Source organism: Eleginops maclovinus, chromosome 7 (genome assembly GCF_036324505.1).
Source record: "Eleginops maclovinus isolate JMC-PN-2008 ecotype Puerto Natales chromosome 7, JC_Emac_rtc_rv5, whole genome shotgun sequence".
Classification (NCBI taxonomy): domain Eukaryota; kingdom Metazoa; phylum Chordata; class Actinopteri; order Perciformes; family Eleginopidae; genus Eleginops; species Eleginops maclovinus.
In genome coordinates, this window is record NC_086355.1 from 3,406,333 (window position 1) to 3,424,163 (window position 17,831).

The following is a 17,831-nucleotide window of genomic DNA, read 5'->3' on the forward strand; positions in this document are numbered from 1 at the left end:
AAGAGTCAGACATTTTTAGAAGAAATTAGAATTTTAAAAAATGTCGAAATTTAGAAAAGGCAACATTTGGGAAAAGAGTCCCAAAAGTTGAAAAGTTGAGAATTTTGTTAAAAAAAGAGTCCACATTTTGAAGAAAGTCAGAATTTCGATACATTTTTAGGGCCACATGTAAAAGTATGAGGATGAGCAGATTCAGGCAGTAGGCGTATAGCTTCAGTCTTAAAGTATTATCCTACAGAACAGAACAGCTTCCTGCTTCATCCCGATACATGTAGTCCGTTTCTGCCCACTGGGGAACATGAACCGGTTTCTCCGTTAACTCTCGTCCCGCCTCCACAGCAACAACGGCGTGAGCGTGAGATGAGGCGGCAGCAGGAGCGCGAGCAGCGGCGCCGTGAACAGGACGAGAAGAGACGTGTGGAGGACATGGAGCGCCGCCGCAAAGAGGAGGAGGAGCGCCGGAGGGCGGAGGAGGAGAAGAGGAGGGCCGACAGAGAACAGGTGAGGGAAAAACTCACAAGAAGATTTTTTTATTAGCTACTCAGTTATTTATAAAAGTAAGCAGAGTGACGGGACATCTCTAACAGGTTGACCAATCACAACAGAAGCCGGCCAGCTAACCAATCAGAGCAGACTCGGCTCTGGTTTCAGACAGAGGGTGAAAAGAGGTGCTGCAGCACAGGCAGTATGAGAAACATGAAGAGCTTTCTGAACATTAGAGCATGGAGACATGTCCCAGGAGAGACACTAGATACAAATAAGAACCTGAAAATGAGCAGAATAGGGCCCCTTTAAATCTAAACTAATGGGGACGGTGTGTTTGATTGACAGGAGTACATCCGTCGTCAGCTGGAGGAGGAGCAGAGGCATCTGGAGATCCTGCAGCAGCAGCTTCTGCATGAACAGGCCATGCTGCTGGTGAGTCGCGTCACTTTAAAGTGCATTTTCCCCTCAATATAATACGACCTTTTTAAATTATTGGCCCCTTATTCTCTCTAAGTAATCTTATTCTCTCTTTCCCACTTGCCTCTGTGGATCTTAAATATTCCCGTAATGTTATTTCCATCCGTTCTTCAGTCCCAAGTGATCTTTTTATCGTCTCCACGGCTCGCGCGTTGTTAAAAGTCTTAATGCAGCTACTTATAATTCTCGGTTGCACAAACTTTTCCTCTCGATCTAACTAAATTATGTTTTTGGGACTAACTTTGGTTGATCCACAGGGAGCCGTTAACAAATGAGGTCGGAGCGTAATAGGTATTTTCTTTCTGTTAGCCGGGATGTTTACAGGCCCTTAGTGACAGTAATGCCGTCACCAGGAAGCCAGTCATCCAGCTGGAAGAGAGGGTTTCCCCTGTTTTTATTCCAGGTCTTACGGTTCTGTTTCAGGTCTTCTGAGGGATAATTCAGTGGTTTGTGACTTCATGTTTTCAGCTCCTCTTTAGGGGATACAGAGGATACTGGAATAATGAAAGGATATGAGCACTCATGTCTTCACTTCCAGGCTTCACACCGTCACTTTATCATCGGATGCGCTCCCCGGCTCCTACACAGTCACCATTTATTAACTCTAGCTTAAAATCATGGTTGGCTTTCACACGTTTATCCTTTCAAATCTTATTTAAAGTACTCTAACAATCTCTCAGGCCACATATACGAGGAAAAATCATACGGCAATCTTTCAAAACTCTTATAATAATCATTACTCTTATGTTAGTTCAGTGGTTAGAAGCTAAAGCTAACTGCTCTAACAGATGTGTGGTTGGACATCTGCCCCACAAGCTTATGTTGCTTTAGTTTTTGGGGGTTAGAGCCTAGTCGAGCCAAATGTTTGACATTTAAAAAAATAGAAAGAATCTCCCTAGCACATTTATTTATTTATATGAAAGGGGAGGGTAAGGTAGCCCAAAGAGATTGTGCTGGAGTTAGGGCCTAGGGTTAAAAAGATGCAAATCAAAAAACACAAATGTGCCAAAAGACAAATCAAGGAACATATTCACCAACTTGACATCACATGCGCAGGGTTTACAAAAAATGTAGCGCTGCAAATACAAAGCGCTGCAAGAAGCTCAAAACACAACGGAAACCAGGGGACACTAAAAGGTGACGCACACAGCTGGGACCGGAGCACTTGGTTGGTCACTGGAAACTTACCTGAGTTTTATTTATTTTATTATTTGAACAATGTGATCACATGGTTCCTTCTGAAATTATTGCAGATGTGATTTAAGCTAGCTAGCAAATTTAGCTAACCCACGTAAACACTTGACAGTTGGACACATTTGTGTATTTGCAGCGCACGTGTTTTCAAGTTGGTGAAGATGTGCTGTATATTGATTTGCACCTGTTTTGGCACATTTATGTTATTCTACAATAGAAAGGAGAACAGGTTTGATTTCCCTCTTGAAGATCAGGCGGATTTTGAGACTCTTTCAGGTAGGAATGTGTCGGGGTCCCAGGAGGAACTTGCCAGAGGTTTTTTCTGTCTGAGGTTTTGGTTCAACTTGCCCCTTCCTGTACTCAGGAGTATAAATGGCGGGAGCTGGAGGAGCAGCGTCAAGCCCAGCAGCTCCAGAAACAGCTGCAGCAGGAGCAGGCCTACCTGCTGTCCCTCCAGCCAAACCCCGGCCATGACAGTAACAAATCATCTCAGCAGCCGAGCTCCAAACCCCCCCAGAGCGGAGAGCAAGAGGGGGCAAAGTCCCCGCAGAGCTCTGAGCCGGAGACAACACAACAACCGCAGAGCGCTGTCTCTGAAAAGACCGCTCAAAATCACAGTCTGGAGAAAACTACACAGCCCAAGCTTCCTGTCGCTGACCCCGCCCCCAGCTCTGAGCCAATCAGAGAGGTGAACCCTCGCTGCTGTAGAGCTGCTTCCTCTGCTTGTGTGAACTCACCCGCACTGCCTGGGGGGTGCAAGGTGTGCGTGGGGATGGCTAGCTGCTGGTGTGTGGTGTGTGGACGCTTCGTAGACGAGCTAATTGGCTAGAATTTGTTCTAACATAGCTGTCTGGGGGCTTGTTTACAACCAGTCTTTTTGTCCAAATGCTCAAGTCCTCACTCTCTCTGAGTTTTAATACGATAAGATAACACAATACTTTATTGTCGAGTCTGACAATTGAATTACATCACAGCAGCAGCAGTATTTGCAACACCAACAAGGTCAACACTTGAGAAACATGCTCAATGACCCTCTAGCTTACCTGGGATGTAGCTCTGTATTTAATTTGAGGATTGACTGGTGCATAAAGAATGCTTCAGTCTGACCTTACTAAAACGCGGGACCCTTTTTCTCCAATTTGATGCTACAAATCATATACAATGTATTTGCTGATTACATTATAATTGAGTCAATCAGATTCACTAATTGGGAATGTGATTGAATCCGCAGCCCCTGACATCGGTCTGCAAACATTTGCTATTCTCAGACGACATACTTAAAAGTTAAAATCAATCTAGATCCCAACAAAGTAGTTTAGAGCAGCTGAGTGAAAGCTATGGTAGAAGTTTAAGAGCAGTCATTTGCCGGTCAAGATTGGATTACCTTGTTTTGAGGGAATAAATGAGGTCATGCCAACAATTTCTTTGACACGTCAGACTGAAAAACCCTCAGAGTCTCCGTCCTGGACCTCGGTGTGTGTCCTAACCTTTGTGAATGTGTTTCTCTCAACATGAAAAATGCATGACCCTCTTTGCTGGTTGTGGTGCCTTTGTCGTACTAGCAGGGATGTGGGAATACTGTGGCAACAATAACACCGCTGCCCTTGAGGAAGTGCTTTGTTGTTCCTCCATGACTTTCTGACGTGCTTAATTCAACGTCTGTGCGGCGGCGCTAACCGTAGCTTCTGTCCACTGCTCTTAACGTCACATTGACCCTCAAAACCACTGCTAATGCTGCTGTCCGTCCTCTCTAGGCTGATGAGCGATACCGGAAGAACATCCAGGGCTCTCCTCAGGCGGCGCAGACCAAACCACCGCAGCCTCCGGTGCCGCCACGCTCCGAGTCCTCCTACCCCAACGGGAACTCGGCCTCCGAGGCGCCCGCCATGCACCGGCCCGTGGAACCACAGGTAACCACAACGTCCTCAAAAACCCTTCCTCTGGAGTCCTTCTTCTTTGCTCTCAGAGCTCTTTGACACAGGCAGCATTTTGAGTGTGCAAAATGTGAACGTGTGTGTCACCACCACTGCATATCATGAGACATGTTTAAAGCATTGGTTCCGTTGCAGCTCGGTTACTGTTTTGTCATTTGGTCCAGAGCTTCAGTGAAAGACCTTAACAGATTAGAAGTAGCTCCAGATGAAGCGGCACCAGTGTAACAGACATGAATTAGAACAAGGAGAGATCCACCTATGCCTCATTACGTAAGAAAGTGAAAAATGTTTTTCCTCTCAGTTAGCTGAAGCACGATGTGAGCAAGAAAGGAGGTTCATGTTACCCTAAAGCTAAATCAAATGTGACATGGTTGGTAGATATGATTTTTGTTTGGCTGAAGATGGTTTAAAGGAGGATATTCTTTTGTTTTCACTTTGTTAATTACATGAGATGAGATGAGTGCTTTTGCTTTAGTTATGTTTGGCTGTATGTGTGTGAGAATAGCTAATGCTAGTGCTAATGGAGATCCTAAGAATGAAAGAAAGAAGGAGCTGTGGTCATGATGGTCGTCACCCCCTTTTCTCCTGCAGGATTTAGCGATTGTCGTTGAGTGATCAGCACTTTCGTTGGAAACAAAATGGAGTATGTGCTATTAAACTCTGGACATGTTTGTCTAGACATTTGAAAGAAAAGAGCGTGAGGAGAAATGCCTTAAAATCCCTAATGGAGATCTTAAGAAAGAAAGAATCACAGAAAGAAATAGCTGTGGTCATGATGGTCGCTAACCCCTTTTCTCCTGCAGGATTCAGCTATTGGTGTATTGGACTATGTTCTGTTTGAGAGAAAAGAGTGAGTCTCAGTGGGAGGAATGCCTTTAAAGCTCTTTCAAAATAAAAGCACATGGGGTCATAAGACATGCTCGTGTGATGCCTACATACATGTCCTTTCCATACGATTTGACCTGCAGTGACTCCTGTTGTGTTGTTGTTGGTGGGAGAAAGACTTCCTGTTGAGGCTTCAAAATAAAAACCTTCTTGGTAGGGTGTGTCATGAATGAACAGGAAATGTTGACGCCGGACTTGTTTCTCTTTGTTCAGTATACAGCGGCTCACTGTTACAGTTAAACATGGAGGATGGGTCGCAGTAATGGTACAATCATATAATGATTATGCTCGCCATAAAACATCCGGTATGATTTATTCGGTGCTTTAATGTTGGCTTGATGCTGCTTTTTCTATCTGAAAGTCTTGCTTATGATATTGTTTAGACGATGCTGACTGTGGATGCACATTTCCCGATAATGCTGGCCTTGGGGAAAAACAAATGGATTTACGGTGCTGTCAGTTACTTGGCAGGCATTCCCTGCATGAAGTCAAGCGAAAACCATTTCCAAAATGATGGTTTAATGGGAAACAAGACAGTCAGTCTTACTGGATATTTGTCTTCTTTTTCTTAGCATTAACCCTCATTAAGGTTCTCTCTTTCAGGTGATGTTTTCTGGGGTTTCTTCTTAACTCTTTCAGGTTGTTCGTTCTGGATATTGGATCCAACGATATGCTGTTGTTGAGGACTCTTTTAAACTTCAGGGTTGTCATCAATTCAATTTGAATTATTGTGTATCTTCAATAAATCTTCAAGGTGATGCTAATGATCATACCTTTTTGTTGTAAAGCCAGTATATACTTGAGATGTTATTCATTTCTTTATCTAATATATATATATCTATGGTTGCCAACAGGTGCAGTTTAATAAACGATGCAAATGAAGAAGCATCTTTACCAACTTGGCGAAACATGTGCAGCGTTTACTCAAAGTGCTGCATAATTGAAACGCTGCGAATACAAAACGCACAACAGAAACCACAGACATTAAAAGTGTTGCATAATTGTTATGGCCAGAGTTATGTGTTTGCAGCGTCTCGCTTATGCAGGGCTTTGAGTAGCGGTGCTCGTTGTTCTTGTACTTGTTTCTTCATCGCATGTGTTTTGGGCCATTCCTGCACATTTGCACTTGTTGGACCCTGTAGATTCTCCCTTTCTACTAAACTTTTTAAGGAAAAAAATTTAAATGATGACATCCCTGTTTACAAATTCCTCCCCATGATTAACTCTTTGATTGACAGGTTGTCCTCCCACTCGTCAAAGCAAACAAAAGCACTTCCTCCCGATGTGTAATTATGTCTCTTTCTCCCAAAGACCGCATATATGTGTGTGTATGTGAACATACGATGCTGGTATGTTGGGAGCGGCACATACTGTAACTCCTCATTGTGTTGCTGCTGATTAAATTCATCCATAATTTATGGGCACCCAGATTTACAGCAGGGTGACTCAGACATTCGTCTTCTTCCCAGAGAAAGAGTCAACCCACTAAGCATGAATAATCACGGTTCATTGAAGTCAATCTGTTTGGAATATGCCACACAGATTAAATTATTCAAATGATGCTGTAACGTGGTAAAATGGGGGCAATGATGTAATTCACTGGTGTTTAATTAGGCATCTGCCATTATGTTAAAAGTGGAATCAGTGTTCTCTCATTAGCCGCGAGTCAGCTCTGGCGTTGTGTTTTAACGTTGTTACACGGATGGGTTCATATGACGTCTTCTGATTAGTGCTGATTAAATAAGATTGAAACGTGCATACTGAACTGAACTAGTTCCCAAGTGGAAAGAAGCCGTAGTCTTGGCGTAAGAGGTCCAGTTCCATTTAGACAACAGAAGCTACTTGAAGAAAGGCCCAATTCCAAGCCGACCCCGACACACTCCCACTACGTGAACTCCGTCTGTAGTCACACTCACAGCTGAATCAGCGCAGGGTGTAAATCAAACTCCAGTCGTTTTGGGCACGGAAAGGGTGTAGGGATCAGTTTGGAATCGGGTCCTCTGAAGTCTCAAGCTCTCTTGCCTGTGCTATGACTGCGTGCATGCTGTGCGACGTGCATTTGGTTTTGCCTACATGTGTGTTTGCATGCCAGCCTTTAATCGTGCTTTATTAAAACTATGTATCTCCATGCTTGGTGAACGTTGGTGAAGCATAACACTTCCTGAGGTCTAAAATTGGTCAAGTTGACTCATCTGACACAAAAACAAAAGTATGGATGAGACACTAGATTTAAATCAGGGTAAATTAATGATTGTATGGATTTCTCATGCCTTAAAATGCCATTTAGTAACATGTATTATTTAATTTAGGATTATAGTCACCCAGCTTCGCAGAGTCACCTTTGTCCTCCTCTCTTTTAAATGGATATTGAGAGGGTCCTACAGTGGATGACACCTGGAGGAGGCTCCTTTTTATGAGGGATTTAAAATGCACATAGTCTTTAATTAAAACGACAAGTGTAATGCACTATAACTGAACCAGGTGATTCCCCTAAAGGTAACTAAAGATGATTGTTAATTGGGAATGAGTCAACAATAAGAGTGACCCATATTTGTCTCAGGATCTTCATCCCTTCATTCACCGCCTCTTTATTTTTGTTGCTTTTTAACTTTTGTTTCCTCCCTGTTCTCTCAGAAATCAAAAGTATGACATGACATTTGTGTGTACTTGGATTTTGAGACTATTCCCTCTCTTCTTGTTATGCAAATGTGGTTTATTTAGGGGTTGTGCTATGATTTGGAGCCATTAATTAAAACTGTGAGACAGAGGCCAATCAACTTTTCCATGCAAACAAACACGACAGCAGTTGAAGAGCCCCCTCTGTAGTTTGAGTCAAAGTCAAAAGTAAAATCAATGTTTTATTCCATGTGTCGGGTTGCAGTGGTGCTGTTGCACAACCCTGACACAGTTAACAACACTGCTTACCAAATAAACCTTAATTTGAAACAGCATTTTGATCATTTATGACATTATTCTGAGTCATTGACCCAAACTACCTCCATAGCAAAGACTCTAATGAATAGCAGCTGTAGCTTTCTGTAATTAATCAGGATTATAATCGAGTCTTCAACAAAGCTGTGCAACAAGCAGGGTCGGACAAAAGCATTTGTCCAGTAAAATGACTAGTAGTGTGACCTTAAAAAGAAGAGACCAAGATATTGAGTATCACAAATACATACGTACATTATTCTCTTACCAGTAAATCAAAAACAAGTGTCGTATGAGAGTGAATGTATACCTTTTTAAATGTCAGTAAGCATTAAGCGACGACACATAGCATTGATGCCGTATCTTAAGTGTTTTGCAGGGTGTTTATAATTAATAAGCCCTGCAGTTGGCACGCTTCTAGAGATTAGAGTTCAGTGATAGATTTATTACACAGCTCTGAAAAAGAAGATGAGCATTTAATCTCTTCCGATGTGCCGCTGCCAGCCTTCAGATGAATCCGACGGCTTTCAGTTCAGACTTGTTCAGTGTTGAAGGTGATGGAGGATTGAAATGTTGCAGGTCAGCGAGGCTGTTGCCGTGACTTTAATGTAAAAGAGACTCAGAAATAAGGCTGGGATAAAAACAATCTGTCACGTTTAATGAACGAGGTACGTGTCTTTGAGGAGCAAAAGTTACTCTTCCTTTTAAGAAACTCTAAGGCACTGCTTTTCTATTTGGGTCCTCAGTGCTCCTCTGGTTGCCGACGAGTCAGGAACCATTTAAACAAATGTACTGCCAGGCTTGGGGAGTAACATATTACATGAAATAGGATTACATAATCAGGATTCAAAATAAAAGGGGATAATACGCAGGATTAATACATCACAATACACTTTTGAAAAACAACACCAATATAGTATAGATAAACTGCCTGAATTTACTTTAATGATTCTTTACTTAAATATATTATTTTAAATGCAGTAGGTGCTTTTAATTGATTATTAATCTAATCTAAATCAGCATCTGTTAGCTTCACTATTCTGTAGACTTAGCCTATAATTGAAGATGTTTGATCCTAAATATCTTGGTTTCTTTTCTACGGTCTGATTGTTCTGTCGTCTTGCATAATACACTTCAGTCAAATCTGTTGCATTAATTGGTCATTGCATTTGATATTTCCATAATCCAAACTAACGGGAAGTAATCAGTTAATATTACTAATATATTTTGATACCTAAATTAGGTTAATGATTACATTATTTAACATGTAACTAGTAAGTATAACGGAATACATTTCAATATAACCCTCTCATCCCTGAGCAGATGGATGAATCTGGTGATTCTACATTATCCTTCTCTTAAAAAGGATCATTGTAGTTTTCCTGAAGCTTTTACTTACATTAGGGGTTCCTCAGGGAACAGTTCTAAGCTCCCATATGGCTCCACTCTAACAAACCCCTAAAGATACCCAGAAGCCCCTTTCTTTTATGCACTGCATGCAGACTGACCCTACCTCCCCCGCTGTGTTTTTGTTGTCCGTAAGGTCCGTTCCCACCTGGCTGCTTTAAAGAGCAGCGGCAGCATGGCCTCGTCAAACTCCATCCCTACCGCCCCGCCTCTCGTGTCGCGGCCGCACTCCTTCAGCGAGCCGCTCCCCTCTAGCTTTGAAAAACTTCACCTCCGCAACAACAACAACAACCAGGAACCCCACCATCACCCTCCATCTTCATCACCGTCATCATCAACGCCTGCACGCACTGACCCAAAACCCCAACCCCCGTATAGGCCCAATGATCCGGCCCCTTCAGAGGAGGTGCCGCCCCGGGTAAGGACAGGGAGAAAAAGATGGTGTAGTCTGGAAGTAGTAGACTCCCAAGAGATCAATCTGTCATTATCCCGAACTGTTGGGTTCATTACTTCCATCCTCCGCCTGATTCTTCATCATGCACAAATTCATTTATTGGATTTTGCAGAGAAAAGCTTGTAGGAGCGTACTAGATTTTTTAATTAAATCCACATTGACTCAATACTAAAAAGAGAAGGTCGACCTTAGCGTTCCTGGGAAATCACACATAGTTCTGAGTCTATTCCCCTGATAAGCAGAATATCCAGGGAAAAGGAAGTACCTTTAATGACAAAAAGAAAAGTAGCTCGCTTCAATTATAAAACACAACAGGGGGTTGAATCCACACCCAGGTAGCTGTTTCTGAACGGCCTCAAAAGGGCTTAAAACAACTAGAGAAGAAGAGAAAATCAGCAAAGGAGGAGCCAGAGTTCTACTTTTAGAAAACAGTTTTCCCACCTAAATGTATAGCGTGCTAATTATAGGATGGACAGGAAGGCTATGTGGTAAAACCCACACATGCGGGTGGTCAGAATCTAAAGAGTAGGAAAGTTATTTATATTCATATATGTTCATTATACAGAGCCACAGTTAGTAAAGGACACCATGTGTAAGCTGAACAACAACAACCCTGTCAAGACACAGGTTGTTTTCACAGGCATCGGGTTATTGCACAGGAGTCATTTTAGTCTTGCAGTGAAGGAGAACGATGGATTCTTCATTCCCATCAGTCCACATCTTCTCCATTTTGCCTCTAACTCAAGCTTCTAAAAAAAGCATAATAATGGCCGCTAATGCTTTACTAAATGATGATGGCTGCTGTGACTGGAAACAACACTCTGCTCGGCTGTGTTGTTCTGAGCTTTGGATGCTTCCGAATGTTCTTCATGGGCTTTACTAAATTTACATGCACCTTGGGAAGCAGCGGAGGGCGTGATGGCCTGGTTTTTCAGTGGTGCTGTGGCTCGTGGTAGGTGGAGATGAAGGCTTTACTTATCAGAGCACACTTGAACAGAACTTGTTTTATGTTGCACAGGATGTATAAAGTAGGCAACTGCAGTCAGGTATTCCCGTTTTGCAAAAATGGCCCTTGTCTTTAGGCAAAGCACTTAAACAACTTTGAGTTTGAATGTGAATATGAATGCAGCGTAAGACTTAGCAACTACTCTGGAGTTATTTAGCAGGGCGGTGTCAACGAGGCTTGTTGTGATGCTACCCCAACGTCTCGAGTGGCATTCTTTTTTGTGTGTATTTAATGCGCTGCACTTCCAAGCCCATTACAAGTGTGTTTACGTGTGAGCTGGTCACTGTCTTTATCAAACAAGGTTCCTGTAAGGACTACATCAAGGTCCCCGGTGTTGTCAAGGCGAGACTCGCCTCATCACGGCAGCCATGCTGTGCACCGTCCCCCTGCAAGGTAACGGACCTGACGCCTCTGATTTGCTTTTTAATTCTGTGTTTCTTTGGAAGTAGGAATGGAGTTTATTAGTGTTACATGCCTGATGTATGCATGGTTATAATAGATGTCTGTTGGGTTATTTAAAACCTTTATAATTCTTAGTATATCACTAAAGAAGAACAATTTAAGTGGGGTTTTTTGGAGTGGACCCAGGATACTGCCCTGTGGGCTGCCTTTCAGTGTTGGAAGAAGTACTCAGAACCTCGACTTAAGTGAAAGTACAAATAGTTTAGTCTTAAAATAATCCACTACAATTAAAACCGTGATTTCCAAATTCTACTTAAGGAAAAGTAGAAAAGTAATAGCATCAAAATGTACTTCTAATGGATCTTTCCACAGTTTTAAGTATAAGATTGCTTTTATTGTATCCTGTTTTAATACATGTAACAGCATTTTGTTGTCATTTGTAGGTACTTAGGTAGCATCAAGTGCAAAGACATAAGTAAAGTAAAAATAAGACTTTTGTAAATGTACCAGACAGAAATATGTCAGTGGAGCAGCTGTAAACAGGGCTGGATCTGTCAATGTCAATTTGTCCACAGCCTTCAGGGGGAAAAGTGTTTGAAACAGTGTGAAAATCAGTCTGCTGTTTTAAACCGTGTAATTTAAAAGACATAAAATATATAACTCTCAGAAAAGAAAGCAAAGACAAACGCCCGCCTTGTTGGGAGATGAATTTAACACACACACATAAAGAGGGTTGTGTCTGTAAAGTGAACCCAGTCTCCTCACTGTCTGCGCTGCTGTATTCTTTGTTTATGGAGTTGTGTGGGAGGGTTTATGTAACACAGCTAGCTGTCTAACCTTGTGATATTTCTGTAACTGTGTGTGAATGTGCTCACACACACTTGCAACATTTTCTATTTACAAGCCTTAAGTTGTCTCATGAGAGTCTCTGTGTGGCATCTTACTCCCTGGGGGGCTGCACTTTGTTTTCTCAAGAACAAAATATCCTCTGTTCTTACTTTATAACTCCCAGCGACTTAGCACATTTGTGAGCCTTGTCGTGGACTTTGTTAAAGCAATCATTAAGCAGGATTTTTCCAATTTCTGTTTCCCTTTTTAATCATTTAGGCACCTGCTAAGCCACAGAAGGACAATTGGAGTTTATTTTGTGAAATGTACATCAGTTACTGTCAGAATAAAAAAGCACAAAGTAAAAAAAGTCTCTTCATCGCTAACTTTCTTGCCTGTTGGCCCCACAGTGCGCCGGAGCCTCGGCTGCTGTGGGAGCGGGTGGAGAAACTGGTTCCCAGAACAACCAGTAACACCGGCAGCGGAGGCTCCAGTTCCTCCAGCAGCTCCAGTAACTCCAGCTCTCAGCCCGGGTCTCACTGCGGCTCTGGAGAAAGATTCAGGGCCCGCTGTGAGTCCAAACACACACATGTTGACAAATCAACACTTCTAGGAGGTGGACAAAATAATGGAAACACCACCATTAACATACGACTACTGCCAAAGCTAGTTAGCTGCACAGGAGCGACACGCGCTTGGTGAAAATATAACGGTGGTTGGGAGGGTTACTTGCACACACATGCATACACATTTGGATTTGCCAATTAATGTCATCACTTTTATGGAATAAATACTGATCTTTTGACCTCCACCTCCTTCAGCCTCCTCCAAATCAGAGGGCTCTCCCCTCCAACGGCCAGAGAATGCTGGGAAAAAACCAGAGGAGAGGAAGGACTTGGTCCGGCCGAACAGACCGGCGGTGAGAGTTGACTCAAAGCCAGTGCTGTAGCTCGATAGCAGGGATAGATTTAGACGAAGTGTGTGTGTGTGTGTGTGTAGTCGTTATAACGTGGTTTTGGTTTGTTTGAAAGCTGGATCTCCTTGTATGAATGCTATTAAACTAGCTGGTTTGGACTGTGTCATGTGATCGGCTCTCATCCAATAGTGACTCAGTGAAATGAAGTCTTTGGGTTTCCTGCACTTATCGCTTGCCTTCTCTCCACTGGTCCTCCTGCCTGGGCGGTGGCCGTCTTAACTCATGCCTTCTCTAACCACCTTTTTCAAGCTCTAGTAACTGTGGCTTTATTCAAATTAATTCACTAACCTTCAGTGGCTTGAAGAGCATCAGCTGCCCGACAGTCATCTCTTTCCTCGCCTCATGCTGCTTTCACGCTGGCTTCTCATTGGCTGGTGATAACCCCTCTTCCTTTTCCTGCAGCTCTCTGTTTCCTGCTTTCACTTTCTTTCAAAGGAAGATTAACCAAATGTGACATTTAAGCAAATGGCGCGTGTATAAAAGGCCCAGAATGGACATCAATCGATGAGATGACAAGTAATGTTTACCTTTCACCTCCCGACCTTTAGGACCTGACGGCTCTGGCAAAGGAGCTCCGTGCAGTGGATGACGTTCGCCCCCCGAATAAAGTGACAGATTATTCGTCCTCCAGTGATGATTCAGACACCACCGATGAAGATGACGATGAAGAGGTGGACCAGGAGGCCGGCGAGGAGTCGACCTCTGGCCCGGAGGACTCCAAAGCTGTGTATGTACAACTTTCAAGAGACCCAATTTCTCTTTTCTGTAGTGAGTTATATAGGTGCATGAAACACCTCCATTGGACTCTTTTGTACTTAAAGGACATAGTGACATCATTTTGTAATACTCAAGCTTCAATAGGCTCCCACTCCAACACATTATACATGATTGACTGAGGGGCGGGACATCTCGAAGCTGTTGACCAATCACAGACAGAGCGTGAAAAGAGGTGCTTGTGGATAAGAATTATATTTTTCCTTTAACTTTTCTTTTCTCCTGCAGTTCTTCCAGGCTGAGCAATGGAGAGACGGAGTCGGTGAAAACCATGATCGTTCACGACGAAGGCGAGAGCGACGCCGGCTCGACGCCCTGCAAAGACAGCACTCTGATCGTCAGACAGGTACCGGCCAGAGAGAGGCAAACAGGACAAACACCTTCATCATTTACCACGCCTTCAGTTGTTTTGTTTAGTTCATTCAAACCCTGAATGCTTTCCCATTTTGTTTGTTGTGTTGATTTTGTTGAAAACTCATAGAACTTAATCATGCTAAAGGAAAAGCCATAGCTGATTTAGTAACAGAATCAGAATATAAGTACATTTATTACAGCAGAAGTGGCACAACAGGTAAAAAAAAGGCAAGTTATTTAATCTCAATTGCAGTAATAATGTGCGTTAAGGTCAAAGAAACACACCTTAATGACCGGATTATCTTAAAATCTTAATTACTAACGAGAGTTTTCCTTCCGCCTGTAGAGTAGCTACTGTAGTCGGCCCTTCGCTCTAGCCAACACCTTCCCTTCGCCTCAGCTGCTCAGAATCACATGTAGACCCACAGTCTACCCCTCTTTCTACTTCCAGAGTGCAGGTGACAACAGAAAGCGTCCGAGCCCCGGCCCGGGCCAGGCTCAAACCCCCGGCCCGCTCGCAGGCTTTGCCCCGAGCCCCCCTGGTTTGCCGTCGAGCCCGGGCCTCGGCCACCACACCCCCAGCCCCCATCATCACCATCACCACCACCACCATCATCACCCCACTCAGCACCCGGACAGGAACGGCTTTGCCGGCCGCATCCACCACCTCCCAGACCTGATCCAGCAGAGCCACCATTCCTCCCCCTCCTCCTCTGCATCCAACTCCCCTTCCTCCTCCAGCCTCGCCAGCCCCTCCACCATGTCCCCCCAGAGCCCGCTGGAAAAGCTCAGCCTCCTCATCGAGGTATGTGGCCCCCAGCCCCCAAAGAGGACTCTCGCTTTAGAAGGGGCCATTTCTTTCGGTGCAAACACGCTACATCGACCCAAAACTTTTCCATTTGGAGAAACACGCTGCAGCTTCAGAAACTATCTTGCAAATAAAGAAATGCTGTTTTCACATTTGCAGTGTTTCTGAAGCTGCAGCACGTTTCTCCTAATGGAAAGGTTTTGGGCCGAAGTAGCGCTTTTGCACCTGTCAGCAGCATCCTTTCTTGTAAAGAACAGGAGGTGAAAATCATCATGGGCTGCCATAACCTGGAATACAGTGAAGTAGAAACTAGTCTAGGCTTAAGACGGCATAAGACAGTTCATAGCCGCAGCCAAAACACACAAAAAATACAAGAGAGCAACCCATTCAGGAGCGTTCCCTCTTCCCCCTTTAAGTGAAATCAGATCAAAACGAAGTATTGACTGACGTAGGCTTCCATTGTTTGTTTTCTTACGTAAGATCCTCCTCCTTTGAGGCCTGAAGACACAGAGCTCTTCTTTCACTGCCTTCTTTTTGCTGAAAATACAGAAAAATGTAATTGTTTTAACCAGAAATGGATGACATAGCGATCCTCTCGTGTATTCCAGGAGATTTATTCTAACAAACAAATACTATTCTGCTCATACTGCTGCCCAGTTCTGACAGCCCATGGTGATCGCGTCTTCTCCTGCGTCTCTTTTTGAGGCCCTCTGCTGGCACGGGGGATTCTTTATCCAACCCTTCATGGCCCCCCGTCTGTTTTCTCTGCTGACTTTCTGCAGAGAGATGTTGGTGTTGGAGTGGGGTGCGGTGTTTAACGGATCATTTTAGGGGAAAAAAGCACATTATTTCCAAGTTGTTTCCCCTGTTGAGTACTTGAGTAACATACGAAAACATGTAGTCCCGTCGCTGCTCTGTGAATTTTTTATTTATGATCCCAACAGACATGCTAGCTCTGGTTTTTCTAATGTCTCCTCTGAGGTTAGCTGTGGTTTCAGAAGCATTCCCAGCAAACATCTAAATCTCATTTTATTCCTTGTTGTTGACTATTTTTAGCCAACGAGTCATATTCTCACATTCCCCAGACAGTAGATCATAACAGGGCATTTAAGGAGCTCAACGGCAAGTATGTTTCCCATGGAGATACTTCATGTTTCTTTTTGTCAACAGAATATATTCCATATGTTTTACCCTCCATTGTTTTTGCCCATTTCAGCCCTATTTATACTTTACCCTCCAGTTGAATGCCCATTGTATTAGCATGAAAGACCCTCAGTTTGCCTGCATTGTCTTTTTTACATGTATCTGTAAACATCTCATGCTGTAAATATGTTTGGATCTCCATAGTGTTGATGTTCTGTCACCACTGACTCCTGCTTCCTCTCGCTGTAGAGCCAGTCTAGCAACAACATGCAGAAACACAAGTCTTCTTCCTCCTTCACTCCGTTCATCGACCCCCGCCTCCTGCAAGTCTCCACATCCACCGGCAGCGCCCTCAACAACATCGGTAAGTCCTGCCCCTCCACTCACTGCTGTGTGAAACGATGCAAAAAGTTCACAACAACAAATAGTTTTGGGAACTTTTGTAACACAGGCCTTTAACAACCTTTACATCTAAAGATCCAGGGACTAGAGGAAGCTACAGAAGCTCCTTGAGTGTGTTGAAAATGGACTGTGAAGCGTTAAAGAAGCCCCTGTTGTGCTTTTTGGGCTTGTCCCTTTCCTGTAGTGTCTTATATAGGTTTTAGTGCATGTAAACGGTCTGCAAAGGCTAAAATCCCAAGGTTACCTCCAGAGGGAGAAAATTAAAGACCGTTTTGAACATTAAAGCATGTAAACATGTCACAGTGACAGCTTAATATGTCTTTTTTAATGGACATTTCTGTAGGTTTGTTAGCCAAGAAGCCTCTGTTCATCTGTAGTTCCTGGACAAACGTTGTACATTGTTACACAACATGCAAAAAGGTTTCTCAAGCTTAGGTCGGGACTGATCACCAGTGGTCATTTGTGCTACCAGGAGTCTGAAATCTCACTTTGAAGCTGTGGCTATAGAAGCAAGGTTTGAAACATGGGTTCCTCCGGAGGGAACCCGGGGTAGAGAACATTGATTATTTTAAAACGTTCAGAGAGTTCAAAATTGAACTAAAAGGAATGTTTCTGGCGTGCTCTCAGAGCTCGTTAGCTGCACAAAGCCTCCTTATCAGGGCATCCGAGGCCAGATCTGTCCAGCATTAAGGACTCACGCTGATCCTTTACTTTACCTGATACAGCTGCTGACCGGCCGCTGACCTCTCAAGTATAATAGACTTCAGTTTCACTTTGATTTCTCTACAGATGTTTGCAGTAAAGAGACGCAGAGAGAAGGATGGCTCACTTTCTGACAGATATAAAGTTACATGATGCTTCAGAGGAGGTTGCTTAGCTTACTTAGTGTCCCAAATTAAATAACAGATGCGTTACTGTTCTGTTTGTCTTTGCTAAGTGACCTTCAACCACTGCTCTAACATGCAGCTGCTGAAATACCGTCACTTGTGGCTGCTTCTCAGTCTATTTCGTGACAGTAACTCCTGCAGGACTGACGCATGAGATGAATCCTCCTCTCTAATGTTGACCGTATGACCGACCCCCACCCCTGCCTGGTGAATTGTACTTCCTGCACCATCCTACCTAAGCCCTTCCCTTTGACCTTGTAGGATACGCTAACGACGCCCGGCTGGCGGAGGCGCTGAGGGCCGACCCATCCCGTAAAGGCTCGGTGGTCAACGTGAACCCGGTCAACACTCGCCCGCAGAGCGACACGCCCGAGATCCGCAAATACAAGAAGAGGTTCAACTCCGAGATCCTGTGTGCCGCACTCTGGGGTAAGAATTCAAACCAAACTTTATTTACATTGCACCTTTCATACACTTAAGGTATCT

The 17,831-nt window shown here is 43.7% G+C and overlaps 1 protein-coding gene and 1 long non-coding RNA gene across 10 annotated transcripts in view; one reads left to right on the top strand and one right to left on the bottom strand.

The window, feature by feature from the left end:
• Positions 1 to 17,831, top strand: part of LOC134866923 (mitogen-activated protein kinase kinase kinase kinase 4-like) — a 33,042-nt gene that overhangs the window by 6,845 nt on the left and 8,366 nt on the right. Inside the window, exons 10-22 of one of the 8 annotated variants that reach the window (XM_063887137.1) lie at positions 340 to 501; positions 832 to 918; positions 2,522 to 2,845; positions 3,912 to 4,067; positions 9,448 to 9,729; positions 11,073 to 11,164; positions 12,412 to 12,572; positions 12,823 to 12,920; positions 13,526 to 13,704; positions 13,980 to 14,097; positions 14,452 to 14,910; positions 16,306 to 16,420; positions 17,607 to 17,774. In XM_063887137.1, the coding sequence (XP_063743207.1) occupies positions 340 to 501; positions 832 to 918; positions 2,522 to 2,845; positions 3,912 to 4,067; positions 9,448 to 9,729; positions 11,073 to 11,164; positions 12,412 to 12,572; positions 12,823 to 12,920; positions 13,526 to 13,704; positions 13,980 to 14,097; positions 14,452 to 14,910; positions 16,306 to 16,420; positions 17,607 to 17,774 (2,401 nt within the window). The remainder of the gene's footprint in view (positions 1 to 339; positions 502 to 831; positions 919 to 2,521; positions 2,846 to 3,911; positions 4,068 to 9,447; positions 9,730 to 11,072; positions 11,165 to 12,411; positions 12,573 to 12,822; positions 12,921 to 13,525; positions 13,705 to 13,979; positions 14,098 to 14,451; positions 14,911 to 16,305; positions 16,421 to 17,606; positions 17,775 to 17,831) is intronic. The other 7 variants (XM_063887138.1, XM_063887142.1, XM_063887139.1 and 4 more) reach the window with 7 other exon arrangements.
• LOC134866930 (uncharacterized) lies at positions 11,676 to 14,332 on the bottom strand. 2 transcript variants are annotated; one of them, XR_010166096.1, is made up of 3 exons: positions 13,505 to 14,332; positions 13,266 to 13,403; positions 11,676 to 12,548 (listed from the first exon to the last, which is right to left on the bottom strand). It is a non-coding gene; the product is annotated as an uncharacterized LOC134866930 (long non-coding RNA). The 2 variants fall into 2 exon arrangements; XR_010166095.1 differs by having other exon boundaries at positions 11,676 to 12,570.